Source organism: Tasmannia lanceolata, unplaced genomic scaffold, assembly GCF_043159265.1.
Source record: "Tasmannia lanceolata isolate RefF3 unplaced genomic scaffold, GAP_Taslan_0.1 ptg000018l, whole genome shotgun sequence".
NCBI classification, from domain to species: domain Eukaryota; kingdom Viridiplantae; phylum Streptophyta; class Magnoliopsida; order Canellales; family Winteraceae; genus Tasmannia; species Tasmannia lanceolata.
The window spans coordinates 13,105,656-13,124,180 of NW_027518695.1; the positions used below are offsets into that span (position 1 = coordinate 13,105,656).

General features: G+C 42.6%; 1 protein-coding gene across 1 annotated transcript in view; it reads right to left on the bottom strand.

Moving 5' to 3' along the window:
• The window catches only part of LOC143850067 (uncharacterized), a 33,015-nt gene that overhangs the window by 782 nt on the left and 13,708 nt on the right, over positions 1–18,525 (bottom strand). The window contains exons 2-5 of the mRNA XM_077359383.1: positions 17,697–17,922; positions 17,207–17,611; positions 16,587–16,900; positions 73–147 (exon numbers count right to left, since the gene is read on the bottom strand). Of these exons, the coding sequence (XP_077215498.1) occupies positions 73–147; positions 16,587–16,900; positions 17,207–17,611; positions 17,697–17,922 (1,020 nt within the window). The remainder of the gene's footprint in view (positions 1–72; positions 148–16,586; positions 16,901–17,206; positions 17,612–17,696; positions 17,923–18,525) is intronic.

Consider the following 18,525-nt stretch of genomic DNA (forward strand, 5'->3'; position numbering starts at 1 on the left):
ACGAGGCATTGTAAGGATTATGACGAAATTGTGTCTTCAAGTAATGAAGGAATTATGACGACTTATACTTACCGCCAAATAGTCATTCTTCTGTGGACCCCGATCCGAGGACGATGCCGAGGGACGCGAGGTCCCCACAGCAATCCTCTAAGATCTCCACAAAGTGAAGGAGAGCTCTACCAGGGAACTCTCGAAACGGATGCCACCCTCACACAATAGCATGAGTGGCGACATAAAAAGAAAGATACATCCTGATCCGGAGCCAGAGCTCGAAACCAAGATATATCTGAAAATATAACTCAGAGTCGCCATCCATGGACATGCCATGGAACCAAAACAAATGCTCTGTTTGCAATGGATAACCAGAGATATAAAAGGTCCGTGCCTGATGACGAATGGGGAAGGGGTTAGGCGCCCCCAATTCGCCCAAGTGCAAGCACCTGGTCTCTTATGCCATTTATTATTAACTCCAAAGAAGTTTGGGTAAAAATCATGTGAAATGGGAACAATCCTCAGGATTCGTCTACCTAAGCATGCATTTCCTGAGGATAAAATAATAAGCACACATAAAATAAAATGAAAGATGTGGCACCTAAGCATAGCTAGGTTATGAGTGACATGCCTAATGGGTGTCTAAGTTCTGATGTGCAAACACATGCAAGCTATAGCTAAAAGGTATAGGATCAGTACTAGAAAATAAGAAAAACACATCAAAATACACAATAACAATACAACAAATCCTAAGACTCTAAATTATTAGCCCGAGTCCTCGGATGGTCTGGTATTCATCCAAAGAAGCCTACGTATCCCCGCCTCCACGAGAATCAAGGCAACGTAGTTCTTCGCGCCTATTCTAAGCTAGGATGCCTAAGACACCTAGACCTCTATCCTAGACTCGATCTAAAAGACCGGACTAGTTATTAAAGTTTATTGTACGATTATTTAAATTCCAGTGAATTGTGAATTTTAGGACACCCTATATGCCCTAACTAAATGCAGATTAGCCCTAGGCTAATGCAGGTGGTTCCTACAACCTACGTGTAACTAGGCTGTATGCCCTAAGGAAAACAATAGGATTGCTAACGTATCCAAGACCTAGTCATCGGTCGGCGATGTGAATCGCCAACTGACCGGACGGAGGCGTTCCTATAACTCTAGGACAGACCCCTAACTCTAAAACAAGCACACAGCAAACAAACAATCAAACAACCTATCAAAAGAAAAACCCTAACTCTAAAACTCTCTATCTAGGAGAAAATCCTAACTCTAGAGGAAGATCTTTGTTAAAAACAAGGTTTTAAAGTTGAAGGGTTAAAGCATTTTTATTTACAAAGTTTGGCTGGACTTGGGATATGTATCCCAAGCTGCACTACGTACCTCGTGGAAGAGGATCAAGCCAACGTAGTTCGAAACGAACTCTCAAACTACGCTTCTAAAAGAAACACTCAACACTTTAGATTTTTTTTAAGGTTTTTTATATTTTCAAATGTTTTTTGATATTTTTAAAGTTTTCAAATGTTTTTTTGGATTTTAAAGCTTTTCCAATGCTCAGAATCTTTAAATGTTTTCAATCTTAAAGGGAACACGCAAGAACAACCATAAACTAGGGCAAAGCCCTAAATCCAAAAGGGGAAACCCCGAATAAGCAACTAACGCCTCAAAGAGACGAACCACAACAAGAAAGATAGTGTCCCAAAAAGAGAGAAAACGATCCAAGATCCCAAGCAAGCAAAGCTCTAATAAGACTGAGTTAGTCTCCAATAAGAGCGAAGTAATCAACAACTCTAAAGGAGAAACTCCGAACTAACAACACTAAAGGGGGGGAACAAATGAGTCAGAGACTCTCTAATAACACTACCGAGTTAAAGACTCAACTCTAAAAGGGGAGGCCACTCTAACATGAGGCTAGGTAAGCCTCCTAAAGGGGAAACTCTCTATATGAGACGAGGCTTGTCTCCGAGACACAAATGACGTAAAAAGGAATAAGAGACCCTGTGCATATTTGGCAAAGGTAAAACACCCAGCCGGGCCGGACAGCTACCTAGCCCTAGGGTGCAACAAATGTGCAACCCAATACCCATAAGGGTAGGGGTATGAAGCCAAGCCGAGTAGGATGTTCTCCCAAAACCAAACGGCGCACAAAGAGGAGGTTTAACAAGAGAATGAGACCGGGCGGGTCTAAAAGGAATAAGAGACCTTGTGCATATTTAGCAAAGGTGAAACACCCAGCCGGGCCGGACAGCTACCTAGCCGTAGGGTGCAACAAATGTGCAACCCAATACCCATAAGGGTAGGGGTATGAAGCCAAGCCGAGTAGGGTGTTCCCCAAAACCAAACGGCACACAAAGAGGACTAACGAGAGAATGAGACCGGGCGGGTCTCCCAAACACACACAAAAATGGGCTCCAAGTAACCTTATCATTGCCCTTGCAAAGGGGGAAGCAAGGCTAAGACTCACCCTTATTTTAAATAAAATACCACTCTTCACTCAAATTTTTGAAAACCTTTGATCCAATGTCCGATCCGATCTGACAGTTATTTTACTCTATTCAAGTAGAACATCGTATTAAATTTTGGGACGAAACGGATTTGAAACACTCATGCAGATCGTGATTTTAAGCATACACATTTAATAATGAATTAAAATCATTTAAATGCTTAAAAATCATGCAAAAATCTAAAAAAAATGATGATGTTCTTTTTATCTCTTTGAATACAAGCGGGCTCCACATTAGCGGGTCCCACACCAGCGGGTCCCACACCAGCGGACCCCACACAAATGGGTCCCACATCAGCGGGCCCCACGCAAGCGGGTCCCACATAAACGGGTCCCACACACAGCGGGTCCCACATCAGCGGGCCCTACATAAACAGGTCCCACACAAACGGGTCCCACACAAACGGGTCCCACATCAGCGGACCCCACATCAGCGGGCCCCACACAAGCGGGTCCTGTATAAACAGGTCCCACACAAAACAGGTCCCACATCAGCAGGCCCCACACAAGCGGGTCCTACATAAACGGGTCCCACACAAAACAGGTCCCACATCAGCAGGCCCCACACAAGCGGGTCCCACACAAGCGGGTCCCACATCAGCGGGCCCCACACCAGCGGGCCCCACACAAGCGGGCCCCACACCAGCGGGCCCCACACCAGCGGGTCCTATATAAACGGGTCCCACACACAGCGGGTCCCACATCAGCGGGCCCCACACCAGCGGGTCCCACACAAACGGGCCCCACACAAACGGGCCCCCACACAAACGGGCCCCCATAACTAGGATTATTACAATCAAAATCTCAGAAAATCCAGCAAAGACTTCCTTTCACAGTAGTTTTTCTCTTATTATTATTTTTAACCAAATTGTTAGGAACATCCATTAAAACAACGAAAGCAGATTCCTATTCAAATCTACTCAAATACAATCAACTGAAACATAAACTTTGTATATAAAAAAAAAAATAAAAAAATAAAAAAATCACACAGGAAAAGCTAACATCCAGAGAAAACATGATTTAAATTTCCAGTTCTAAGCATAAGCATTGAAAGTATATAAAAATAAAATGAGAAGAATTATGAAGGGAAATACCTTCTTTTACAAAGATCGGAGAAGACGATCGGAGCTAAGGTTTGGATCGGAAATGAATCGGAGATGGATCGGAGAAGTATCAGAGAAGGATCTCAGATCGGAGCTTAGATCGGAAAAAATGAATCTCAGATTTGCAGAAAAGGCCGGAGGAAAATGGGGGAAGACGATCAGAACACGGCCGGAGAAAATGGAAGCCGTAGGATTGGAGGTGTAGAGGTTGCCGGAGAAGGCGGTGGTGGCGGCCGTTGAGGGAAGAGGAGATGAAGGTTGGATCTCCGGCGGATTTGCCGGAGATGATGAGCTCTCTCCCTCTGCAATTCTCTCTTTCTCTCCCTCTTTCTTTTTTTTTCTTTTTTTTCTTTTTTTTCTTTTCCTTGGTCTTTCTCTGGTTTTTTTCACTGTCCTCTCTCTCGTTCTCCCTTCTTTTTTTTTCTTTTTTTTGGTTTCTCCTGCCTCTTTTTTTTTCTGGTTTTTCTTCTTCGCGAGAGAAGACCCATCATGAGTCATCATGAGGGGAGAAATGAGAATTTTTTTGTCCCCCTCTTGTCTCCCCAAATTCCCTTAAATTTTGCAAAAAAAATAAATAAAAAAATAAAAAACAATTTTCAAATGGCATCGGATGCCATACGAAAACCAAAATTACTCATTACGCCCATTTTTAAAACCAAGAAAATGATGACTGTCCTTATTCTCTCTTTGACCACATAAGCGGGTCCCAAAACAGCGGGCCCCACACAAGCGGGCCCCACGCAAGCGGGCCCCACACAAGCGGGTCCCACACGAGCGGGCCCCACACGAGCGGATCCCACATCAGCGGGCCCCACACAAGCGGGTTCCACACAAGCGGGCCCCACACAATCGGGTCCCATATCAGCGGGCCCCACATTCATTCATTTTCCGCCTGACCTCGGGATTTCATTCGAATACGCGGGTTTAGGGTCCTGTCAAAATGGGGTGTCTACACTTAGCTCGTTCGCTAGGCAAACGTGGTCGGATCTTGACGAAATTTCACAGGGACCTTGGTGGGACCCTAAGCTAGCTCAGGGTGCAATTTGGGACCCTAACGCACTGATTTGGGAAAGTTAAGCACAAAACATGGAGGTGCAGGGCACGGTCAAAATGGGGTGTCTACAGATGCCCCTCTTTGACAGAGTGTGCTTGTCACACGATTGGCAAAGCTGACAAGACAACACATTTTGGCCGACCCGATTGTCAAAACAAAATAATTTTTTTGGGTTTTGATTCTAAAATGGTATTCACAAAGGTAAAATATCAAAGTAACACTATGAAACTCAAAGACTAAAAGCAAAGGGGAGATAACTTCTCACTGACTCTTAACTCGGTGCTTGCATTGAAGAATGAAGATTTTGATTGACAATTTAAACCAAGAATCACTTGGCTAATTATCGGGTGCTAAAACGGGTAAAAAATATTTGAGAAGACTCAAATTATCAATACCGGAATACAAGACGGGTAGAGAATGTTTGAGAAGACTCAAACTTTCAATACCGGATTACAAGACGGGTAGAGAATATTTGAGAAGACTCACATTTTCAATACCGGATACATCGAGTTTTTATCCTGGAATCGAGAGCCAGATCATTCAAAACGGGTAAAGAAATATTTGAGAAGATTCAAACTTTCGATACCGGAATACAAAACGGGTAGAGAACGTTTGAGAAGACTCAAACTTTCAATACCGGAAGGATGATGATATATCGAGTTTTTATCCTGGAATCGAGAGCCAGATCATTCAAAACGGGTAAAGAATGTTTGAGAAGACTCAAACTTTCAATACCGGAATACAAGACGGGTAGAGAATATTTGAGAAGACTCAAATTTTCAATACCGGATTTCAAAACGGGTAAAGAATGTTTGAGAAGACTCAAACCTTCAATACCGAAATACAAGACGGGTAGAGAATATTTGAGAAGACTCAAATTTTCAATACCGGATTTCAAAACGGGTAAAGAATGTTTGAGAAGACTCAAACTTTCAATACCGGAATACAAGACGGGTAGAGAATATTTGAGAAGACCCAAATTTTCAATACCGGATTTCAAAACGGGTAACGAATGTTTGAGAAGACTCAAACTTTCAATACCGGAATACAAGACGGGTAGAGAATATTTGAGAAGACCCAAATTTTCAATACCGGATTTCAAAACGGGTAAAGAATGTTTGAGAAGACTCAAACCTTCAATACCGAAATACAAGACGGGTAGAGAATATTTGAGAAGACTCAAATTTTCAATACCGGATTTCAAAACGGGTAAAGAATGTTTGAGAAGACTCAAACCTTCAATACCGAAATACAAGACGGGTAGAGAATATTTGAGAAGACTCAAATTTTCAATACCGGATTTCAAAACGGGTAAAGAATGTTTGAGAAGACTCAAACTTTCAATACCGGAATACAAGACGGGTAGAGAATATTTGAGAAGACCCAAATTTTCAATACCGGATTTCAAAACGGGTAAAGAATGTTTGAGAAGACTCAAACTTTCTTTACCGGATTACAAAACGGGTAAAGAATGTTTGAGGAGACTCAAACTTTCGATACCGGATGGGGTGATGATATCTCGAATTTTTTTATTCTGAAAATGACGGTCAGATCACTCCTAACATAACCTCCTAGAGGTCAGAGAGGATGAAAAATAGTTAAAACATAGCATAGCTAGAAGCGATTAGGAAAACATGACTTTTACCCAAAGTACAACTCAAAGAAATTTGATGAAATCTTGCGGGCACTGGCCCCTTTAAACAAGTAAACCAAAAACTCTGCCTATATTTTGAAAATTGCAAATCTGAATTCCAAATTCCAATGAGGATTTTATATTTTTTTTATTTTTTTATAATTGAAAAGAAACTGGAAATCGAGGGCCCAGAGTAATAACCATGAAAAGCCGCACAGGGAATATCAAAAGTCCGTGGCATTATGCCACGAAGAGCCAAGATGACAAAAATCGAGGGTCCACGGTAATAAACCATGAAGAGCCTAGCAATAAATCTGAGGTCCATGGTAATCAACCACAAAGAGCCCAGCTGGAAAGGAATCGGGGGTTCCCAACAATAAACCGTGGAGAGCCAAGCATTAAACCCGGGGTCCGCAGCGATGAGCGACAAAGAGCCCAATAGGAACAAAGATAAGCAATGGGAATGAATGGAATGATCATGGATAGTGGGTCCATGATATACCTTAAAGGATATATAACAAAGAGCCACTCATAGAGCAAGGGTCCATGGTGTACCTGACCGGTAGACCATGAAGAGCCAAGAATGAACAAGGATAATGACAAGCACTGGAGATGGATAGAATGAGCATGGATAGTGGGTCCATGATACAACTTGAAGGGCAGATCACGAAGAGCCACTCGGGAAGCAAGGGTCCATGGTATACTTGAATGGTAGACCACGAAGAGCCAAGAATGCATAAGACCTACACAGAAGACTTACTGATTGGAGAATTGATTTTTCTGGGATTAAACGTCTCTTGCTAAGAAAAATGGGAGTACGAGTTCCTTGCTGAGGATCGGACTTAAGTACTTGACGGGGCTTTCAGGTGTTTACCCTTCTTTAACAAGTGAAAAGCATTCTGCTAAGGTTTGAAGGTTGCGGGAGCAAATTCTAAACTCCGGTGGGAAAATTGATTTTCTTTGGGAATTGACTCTTTTAAGAAAGAGGGCTCATTTGAAGAGCTCGGAGATTTGGCTCAAGACGTGCTCGCATCTCTCTTACTTCAACTTGTTGTAAATACTGGCACTGATTGCCTTTGTATGCTTGATATCTTTTATGACGTAAGTCATAAAAGATGCCCCTAGTGCATTGTACTCCCATGACAAGAGTCCCAAGGAGAGTAGAACAAAGATAGATAAAGAAATTTTGGATTTGCATGGGTTCTTTCTTTGGAATAAAGATGGGATAATGGCTAAGCTCAAAGACTTCTCCTTTCATTGACCACTATTGGAGGTTCGCTCTTTCCACCACCAACTGCATGAAACTTGACATATTCAGCCTGTCCGAGTAGGATACCTAAACCAGGATCTTTCATTTTGGAAGGTATACACCCCTTCCTTCCAGTGCCATACAACTTTTTAACCTTGAAAGAAAACAAATATGAATGAGGAATAGACTCCCAAGGACTCTATCAAAGAAGGTATAGATTATTTAAGGGACTCGACTACATTTTGATTCACCTTTAGATAAAATATGTTATTTTTTTATGGTAAGGCTAGCCACTCCTACAGTAATCTCGAAAACTATGTCAAGAGGCACTTCCTTCCGTCATCGGGATTTTCGTCATGGTTATTACCCCCTTCGGATTGCTCAGTCTTAATGCCCCTAGTTTAGAAAAGTATCAAAGCAAGTCTTGCCGACACTACTCGGATTTTGGGATCCTGCCTTGTGTAGTGGTTGCTTCTCCATCTCCTTGATTTCTCTCTTCAAAAAAAGTCACAACTCAAACTTTGAAAATTCTGCACAACTGAAGAACTCCTTCGGTATCTCATCAATTTTCAATCCAACAGACCGCTACCCTTGCCTTTGCATAAGCCAACTTCTTTGGTTAATGACTTAGCAAGCACATGATTTCATTTAGGCCGCCATTTTGGGTTTTCAACCTAGTGGGTCTTCAGACTCTCGTTCTTTTTTCTGTTTTTGCTTTCATTTGCCTTGAATCTTTGCTTGTTTCACCAGAAGGACTTTCTAGGTGGGCTTGGGTTCAAAAGGGGTGGGATATTTAAAGTTCAAACGATTTGGACCGAATCTGGTCTTGCCAGACTACCTACGTACCCCAAAAATGGAGGATCAGATCCGCGTAGTTCGCTGTGGGATTTTTCAAAGAATGGTTTAGCATTTAGCTTCAAAATTTTGAAAGGGATTTTATCCCAAGGTTTGACCGAACCTGAATTAATCAAGTTGCCTACGTACCCCTGAAGAGATGGGGATCAGGTCCGACGTAGTTCGGGCGCATAAATGCCCCGGGTTTATAATGTGTTTGAAAAGAAGTATTGGCTTTAAATTGTTGGCCCAAAGGGTTCTCAAAAGGCTTTTAAAACGTTAAGATTTTGGCTATTAAGGCTCAAACGTCCAATGATGGCCTCCTGATATATTTGATGTACAAGCTCTTTTGCTTAAGGTTCAAAGACTTTGATTTTTTTTTTTTTATTTTTTATTTTTTTCGAGGAGTCTGGCGGTTTTCTGGCAAAACTTCAACCACTGTGCTCCACTCCCTCTGAAAATCTTCTCTCAATATTTCATCAGCTCCACAGGATGTCTGACGCTTCACTTTCTAAAATTTTCACTTTCAACTTGATGTCTAAAGATGGTGGAGCCCTGTCTTGGATCACACCAGAGCATTCACCTGGTTTATCCTTGTAGGATCAAACAAGACTTCCTTGAACCCCTCTAAATAGGTTTATCAATTCCTCACGCTCCTCGGGAGATAACGTTTTGCCAATCCATCTTTCCCGAGTTTCGGATTTCGATACCACTATCGATAACTTCGATTTCTTCTTCAAGTGGCTATGCTAGACGCTCTTCCTCTCGTTTGACCTTTTCAGATCTCGAGGGGAATTTCGTCTGCAATCTCATCCAAGAGGGCGTCTTTAGTTGTTTAAACATTAGATCTAAAGAGTGAATCACAGAACATCGAAGACTTGAAACCAAACCAAAAACTTTATTGAATCGAAGACTCTTAAGTACATCAGTAACTCTCCTTTTTTTTTCGACGCGCCTCAATGGGCTCTACATTGAACTTGACAAAGGATGAAAACAACAGACTATGAATGAACACGACTGACAAACATGACACACTTTTTTTTTTTTTTGACATTAACATAGTAAGACTTACCAACTCTGAGAGACGAAAGTTGGTACAAACTTAATGAAAGACAAACCTTAACAACACATGACATTTTTTATTTTTTTTTCGATACAGATGAACTGGCACTGAAAATATGAGTAGTACACCTTCTTCCATGATGTCAATGACTTGGGGTTCAACCTTGGTATAAGTCCTGTTGACTTGCTTAGGTGAAGTGAAAGGAGACTGGTTCAACAAATGGGTGGGGTCAATTAGGTCAGACTCCTGTCATGGAATTGACAAAAACTGACTTTAGTATGAGGCAATCTCATGAAAATGATATACACAAGTTGAAACAAGAGATAATACAAACACATCTTTCCCTTGAATAAAACTAACAGCAGAACTGTAAGAAGGATCATTGTAGGGTAAGCACATGACTTATCAATAATCCTAAAGGATAGCGATCACACTGAAAATGAGTTGAGTAAAATCCGGCAGCATGACGGCTATAAAAGGATTGTGGTAGAGTAAACTCATGGCTTATCGATAACTTTGAAAAGATAGCGATCACGCTCAAGGTGTTTATACAAAATTCGGCAGCATGACGGCTATATAGGGTGATCCCCACAACTCAACATAAGGGTAAATGAATAGAAACTCAGTAATGTAGGACTCTCAGCAAGGATACTTGCACTCAAATAATGATGGCAAGATAAGCACACAATCAGCAAGCAGAGTATGGTCACCACGGAGATATAATCACATGAGGGATTGACCATGAATGACGACGCTTGGTCATGGGTTGGATTTGCGACCAAAAGATATATCATGGCTATAGAGACACCGAACAAGCCATCGACCAGATCTAAGACACAACAAAGAATGGATATACAATCAAAAGGGCAGCAAGTAGACTGTGGCCATAAGAGTGACAAGTACAGGTCACCCGTCAGGTGAATTTGAAAGAATGCACATATAATTGATTAAACCAGGAATCCCCACTAGAAATGGGTCCTAATCTAATCAACCGACAGAATCATATACACACAAGAGATATGTACAATCTGAGGACGAGATGACAGATTATGGTTTCAACAATGGCAAGGGAAATGCCACCAACCAAATCAAGAGAATATAGATAGGATGAATTAGACCAGGAATACCCACTGAAAATGGGTCCTAATCTAGACAATCAACTTAACAAATGGTGTAGGTACAAGAAGGTAACTAGAAATCGACTCATCAAATAAGTTATGTACAAAGGAACGACACAATTATACACTCGAGAGACAAAAGGCAGACCATGGTCAGAATAATGATAGAGGAAAATTATTGACCAGGTCCGAAGGCTGGGGAATGAAACAATGTGGCTAATGGATAGACCAGAAAACTTCATTGATAGACAGGCCCTGGTCTAACAGCTAGCAAGAAGAATGGATAACAAAGAATCAAGAAATGAACACAGGCCATAAAAGGTGGTGAACAAGAATCATCAGCCTGATCCAAGAAAGAAATAGTGAACAAACTCTAATCGGTGATAATAGACCAGAAAACCTCAGTGGAAAGTAGGCCCTGATCAGACAGCCGACAAAACGGATATAAATCCGAGATACAGGAATAATCATATGATAAAGATGACAGGGTAGACAGCGATCTGGATGATGACCAAGCAAGAGCAAGAGTCATTGACCGGGTCTGAAAGAATGGTATGACTGAAATAGATAAAGAAACCTTATTCGAAAGGATAAGCCCTAATCTAAGAATAATACAATATACATACATATATATACATATATATACACCCTAACCAGGGGCACCAGCCCTAATCTATCTAACGGAGTCGAGAAAGTCTCGACTCGCGACAGACCAGTGAGTGTACTAGAACCGCGCTGTAGCCACATAAAGTGAGCTACCCTAGTCTACAAATGGGACAAGGCTCCTAACTCTAAGCTTCACATGTGTGAGCAACACATGTTCGACCCTTATATGAATGCAATATACTTATATAAACACAGGTACTTCCTAGTTGGGTTTCACTAAGTCAGTACGTATATACATAATATATAAAACAAAATAGGGCTCCGGACTCAATCTAATGGGTACTATGCGTATGAAACATACTTAATATGTATAACAAAAGTACGCCCAATGTTATACATAGTATGCTTCATTGCTCATCGGCTGCTGTAAACACAAGTACGCCCAGTGTTTACGGCTGCAGCACCGGCGCATAGCTTGGAAATAGATTCAACAGTACCATCAGGGTGTAATGACATCCCAGTCGGGCACGCATTCAATCTATCCCGTGGAGCCAATAATAATGAAAAACAATGAAATAAGTAAAGAATAAACAATATGATAACATATGATGTGCAGTGTGTGAATCCCTTGTTTTAATTACGCACCTATCTGGTGCCCCTGGATTCTAACGATAGAATTCCCATTTAAAAGGATTTTAGCTCAAATTTCTCCGAAGTTAGCAAAAATGGCATTTATATAGAGTTAGGCAATATTTCAAGAACTCCCCAGCAGAGTCGCCAGCCTGTGGACCCCGATCCTGAGAGGACTGGTGCGGCGAGGGACGCGAGGTCCCCACAGCAATCCTCAAAGATCTCCACAATGTGAAGGAGAGCTCTGCCAAGGAACTCTCGAAACGGATGCCACCCTCACAGCATAGCACGAGTGGCGATACAAAACGAATGAGATACATCCTGATCAGGAGCCAGGGCTCGAAACCGAGATGTACCTAAAAAGAACTCAGAGTCGCCATCCATGGACATGCCATGGAACCAAAACAAATGCTCTGTTTGCAATGGATAACCAGAGATATAAAAGGTCCGTGCCTGATGACGAATGGGGAAGGGGTTAGGCGCCCCCAATTCGCCCAAGTGCAAGCACCTGGTCTCTTATGCCATTTATTATTAACTCCAAAGAAGTTTGGGTAAAAATCATGTGAAATGGGAACAATCCTCAGGATTCGTCTACCTAAGCATGCATTTCCTGAGGATAAAATAATAAGCACACATAAAATAAAATGAAAGATGTGGCACCTAAGCATAGCTAGGTTATGAGTGACATGCCTAATGGGTGTCTAAGTTCTGATGTGCAAACACATGCAAGCTATAGCTAAAAGGTATAGGATCAGTACTAGAAAATAAGAAAAACACATCAAAATACACAATAACAATACAACAAATCCTAAGACTCTAAATTATTAGCCCGAGTCCTCGGATGGTCTGGTATTCATCCAAAGAAGCCTACGTATCCCCGCCTCCACGAGAATCAAGGCAACGTAGTTCTTCGCGCCTATTCTAAGCTAGGATGCCTAAGACACCTAGACCTCTATCCTAGACTCGATCTAAAAGACCGGACTAGTTATTAAAGTTTATTGTACGATTATTTAAATTCCAGTGAATTGTGAATTTTAGGACACCCTATATGCCCTAACTAAATGCAGATTAGCCCTAGGCTAATGCAGGTGGTTCCTACAACCTACGTGTAACTAGGCTGTATGCCCTAAGGAAAACAATAGGATTGCTAACGTATCCAAGACCTAGTCATCGGTCGGCGATGTGAATCGCCAACTGACCGGACGGAGGCGTTCCTATAACTCTAGGACAGACCCCTAACTCTAAAACAAGCACACAGCAAACAAACAATCAAACAACCTATCAAAAGAAAAACCCTAACTCTAAAACTCTCTATCTAGGAGAAAATCCTAACTCTAGAGGAAGATCTTTGTTAAAAACAAGGTTTTAAAGTTGAAGGGTTAAAGCATTTTTATTTACAAAGTTTGGCTGGACTTGGGATATGTATCCCAAGCTGCACTACGTACCTCGTGGAAGAGGATCAAGCCAACGTAGTTCGAAACGAACTCTCAAACTACGCTTCTAAAAGAAACACTCAACACTTTAGATTTTTTTTAAGGTTTTTTATATTTTCAAATGTTTTTTGATATTTTTAAAGTTTTCAAATGTTTTTTTGGATTTTAAAGCTTTTCCAATGCTCAGAATCTTTAAATGTTTTCAATCTTAAAGGGAACACGCAAGAACAACCATAAACTAGGGCAAAGCCCTAAATCCAAAAGGGGAAACCCCGAATAAGCAACTAACGCCTCAAAGAGACGAACCACAACAAGAAAGATAGTGTCCCAAAAAGAGAGAAAACGATCCAAGATCCCAAGCAAGCAAAGCTCTAATAAGACTGAGTTAGTCTCCAATAAGAGCGAAGTAATCAACAACTCTAAAGGAGAAACTCCGAACTAACAACACTAAAGGGGGGGAACAAATGAGTCAGAGACTCTCTAATAACACTACCGAGTTAAAGACTCAACTCTAAAAGGGGAGGCCACTCTAACATGAGGCTAGGTAAGCCTCCTAAAGGGGAAACTCTCTATATGAGACGAGGCTTGTCTCCGAGACACAAATGACGTAAAAAGGAATAAGAGACCCTGTGCATATTTGGCAAAGGTAAAACACCCAGCCGGGCCGGACAGCTACCTAGCCCTAGGGTGCAACAAATGTGCAACCCAATACCCATAAGGGTAGGGGTATGAAGCCAAGCCGAGTAGGATGTTCTCCCAAAACCAAACGGCGCACAAAGAGGAGGTTTAACAAGAGAATGAGACCGGGCGGGTCTAAAAGGAATAAGAGACCTTGTGCATATTTAGCAAAGGTGAAACACCCAGCCGGGCCGGACAGCTACCTAGCCGTAGGGTGCAACAAATGTGCAACCCAATACCCATAAGGGTAGGGGTATGAAGCCAAGCCGAGTAGGGTGTTCCCCAAAACCAAACGGCACACAAAGAGGACTAACGAGAGAATGAGACCGGGCGGGTCTCCCAAACACACACAAAAATGGGCTCCAAGTAACCTTATCATTGCCCTTGCAAAGGGGGAAGCAAGGCTAAGACTCACCCTTATTTTAAATAAAATACCACTCTTCACTCAAATTTTTGAAAACCTTTGATCCAATGTCCGATCCGATCTGACAGTTATTTTACTCTATTCAAGTAGAACATCGTATTAAATTTTGGGACGAAACGGATTTGAAACACTCATGCAGATCGTGATTTTAAGCATACACATTTAATAATGAATTAAAATCATTTAAATGCTTAAAAATCATGCAAAAATCTAAAAAAAATGATGATGTTCTTTTTATCTCTTTGAATACAAGCGGGCTCCACATTAGCGGGTCCCACACCAGCGGGTCCCACACCAGCGGACCCCACACAAATGGGTCCCACATCAGCGGGCCCCACGCAAGCGGGTCCCACATAAACGGGTCCCACACACAGCGGGTCCCACATCAGCGGGCCCTACATAAACAGGTCCCACACAAACGGGTCCCACACAAACGGGTCCCACATCAGCGGACCCCACATCAGCGGGCCCCACACAAGCGGGTCCTGTATAAACAGGTCCCACACAAAACAGGTCCCACATCAGCAGGCCCCACACAAGCGGGTCCTACATAAACGGGTCCCACACAAAACAGGTCCCACATCAGCAGGCCCCACACAAGCGGGTCCCACACAAGCGGGTCCCACATCAGCGGGCCCCACACCAGCGGGCCCCACACAAGCGGGCCCCACACCAGCGGGCCCCACACCAGCGGGTCCTATATAAACGGGTCCCACACACAGCGGGTCCCACATCAGCGGGCCCCACACCAGCGGGTCCCACACAAACGGGCCCCACACAAACGGGCCCCCACACAAACGGGCCCCCATAACTAGGATTATTACAATCAAAATCTCAGAAAATCCAGCAAAGACTTCCTTTCACAGTAGTTTTTCTCTTATTATTATTTTTAACCAAATTGTTAGGAACATCCATTAAAACAACGAAAGCAGATTCCTATTCAAATCTACTCAAATACAATCAACTGAAACATAAACTTTGTATATAAAAAAAAAAATAAAAAAATAAAAAAATCACACAGGAAAAGCTAACATCCAGAGAAAACATGATTTAAATTTCCAGTTCTAAGCATAAGCATTGAAAGTATATAAAAATAAAATGAGAAGAATTATGAAGGGAAATACCTTCTTTTACAAAGATCGGAGAAGACGATCGGAGCTAAGGTTTGGATCGGAAATGAATCGGAGATGGATCGGAGAAGTATCAGAGAAGGATCTCAGATCGGAGCTTAGATCGGAAAAAATGAATCTCAGATTTGCAGAAAAGGCCGGAGGAAAATGGGGGAAGACGATCAGAACACGGCCGGAGAAAATGGAAGCCGTAGGATTGGAGGTGTAGAGGTTGCCGGAGAAGGCGGTGGTGGCGGCCGTTGAGGGAAGAGGAGATGAAGGTTGGATCTCCGGCGGATTTGCCGGAGATGATGAGCTCTCTCCCTCTGCAATTCTCTCTTTCTCTCCCTCTTTCTTTTTTTTTCTTTTTTTTCTTTTTTTTCTTTTCCTTGGTCTTTCTCTGGTTTTTTTCACTGTCCTCTCTCTCGTTCTCCCTTCTTTTTTTTTCTTTTTTTTGGTTTCTCCTGCCTCTTTTTTTTTCTGGTTTTTCTTCTTCGCGAGAGAAGACCCATCATGAGTCATCATGAGGGGAGAAATGAGAATTTTTTTGTCCCCCTCTTGTCTCCCCAAATTCCCTTAAATTTTGCAAAAAAAATAAATAAAAAAATAAAAAACAATTTTCAAATGGCATCGGATGCCATACGAAAACCAAAATTACTCATTACGCCCATTTTTAAAACCAAGAAAATGATGACTGTCCTTATTCTCTCTTTGACCACATAAGCGGGTCCCAAAACAGCGGGCCCCACACAAGCGGGCCCCACGCAAGCGGGCCCCACACAAGCGGGTCCCACACGAGCGGGCCCCACACGAGCGGATCCCACATCAGCGGGCCCCACACAAGCGGGTTCCACACAAGCGGGCCCCACACAATCGGGTCCCATATCAGCGGGCCCCACATTCATTCATTTTCCGCCTGACCTCGGGATTTCATTCGAATACGCGGGTTTAGGGTCCTGTCAAAATGGGGTGTCTACACTTAGCTCGTTCGCTAGGCAAACGTGGTCGGATCTTGACGAAATTTCACAGGGACCTTGGTGGGACCCTAAGCTAGCTCAGGGTGCAATTTGGGACCCTAACGCACTGATTTGGGAAAGTTAAGCACAAAACATGGAGGTGCAGGGCACGGTCAAAATGGGGTGTCTACATCTTCACTTGCTCTTCAACGGATATTTTCTTCAGCTGTGGATCCCAACCAAATCCGCTCAGGTTGACGATAGTGTTAAGAAACCTATAGTTGGTTTTCATCGTCTTCAAACGGTTCTTAACGTGGTCCTTTGAGATCTGCTTTTGAAGGACAGTAGTAAGCTCCTGCGCTGCGCCACTGTACGCAGCATTTTTAAAACCATTGGGGGCTTTCTGGCCCTCGGCAATCTGATGCTGTATGGCTACTATGAGATGCCTATCCATATCGTCGTTCCAGGAGTTATTTTTCTTCCTCCTCTCTACTGAAGTTGATTCCATTATATCTACAACATTGTGAAACAATATATCATCAAATAGAGTACCATTGAACATAGTAGAAAAATATCCAAATAATCACTCACAACAATATATCATTAAATAGAGTACGATGAAACAGATTACTATTACAACCCAAAAAATTCCAAATCCTAATACAATCAAACAACATATGATGAAACACAGTTGCAGAAGTCTAATCGAAATAGTCATAAAATTATTACAACCCAAAAACATGTCATCCTAATGACGACCACGTCGTTGTGCTTGAAAATCATTCCACATATGATTCATTATTCTTGTTCGAAGTAGACCGCCCGCTCTCACATCTTCAGCCCTAGTAAGAAAACGATCTTCTTCTTCTTCGTCCTCCTCCTCCACTACAGTTATACCCAACTCATTGTCTACAATTGGAATGTATGTATCGTTCGGCATCTCCCTCCTTATGTGATTGTGGACGCAACAACAGGCTAACACTATGTCGACCTGTCGTTCGAATGGGTACATGGGTGGCGTATTAATTATGTTGAATCGCTTCTTCAAGACACCGAAAGTCCGCTCGATTACATTCCTTGCTGATGAATGCCTTTGATTGTACAACTCATCTGCAGTTTGAGGTCTGCGCCCTCTAATGTCGTTTAGGTGGTAACCAATGCCTCGGATAGGAGTTATAAAATTTCTCAGGCATGGGTACCCACCATCAGCAAGGTAAAACTTTCCTACAGACACACGAAGGGATATATATAAGTTTCATAACCGAGAACAACAACAGTGGTACGGAGTAAAAGACAAACTCAGTAGTACCTGGTAAACAAGGAATCCCATTCGGCTTTGATAAAGCAAATGCTAGGACCCTAGAGTCTGATGCCGACCCTTCCCACCCAGCTAACACGTAAGTAAACTTCAGGTCGAAGTCACATACAGCTAGCACATTTTGAGAGGGCCATCCCTTACGACAAATAAATCTAGGTTTCAGATCCTCGGCTACTGTTGCTTGAATGTGTGTCCCGTCAATTGCACCAATGCAATCCTACAATATGGACATTTAAAATGTCACCCGTCAGTGCTGACATATGAGTAACTTGTTATGCAACTTACATGCTACTGCAAGGTAATAAACGATACCTTAAAGTACGGCATAAAATTCGGGTTGTCAGCAATGTGATGTTGTGGACCCAGATCCGGGACGGGCGTGAGGGGACGGGCCCCCGCGCGAGTCTCTCTAGATCGTCCACGTGAAGGAGAGCCCCACCAAGGAACTCTCGAAAGAGTGCCCCTCACAGCATGAGCGGCGATGTAAAGTGAGATACCTCTCGATTCGGGGACTAGCCCAGATTCGAGGCGTACCTTAAACAAAGAAGAGTCGCCATCCAAGGAAGTGGGCCCTGGATCCCATGCTGTGCTCTGTTGCAACGGATAACCAGAGATATAAAATAGGGTTCGTGCCTGATGACGAATGGGGAAGGGATTAGGCGCCCCCAATTCGCCCAAGTGCTAGCACCTGGTCTCTCATGCCATTTATTATTAATTTTGAAGAGTTTTGGGAGAAAATCATGCGAAATGGGAACGGATATCCCCGAGATAACGTCTAGCTAATCATGCATGTCTCAGAGATGAATAAGAAGCACACACA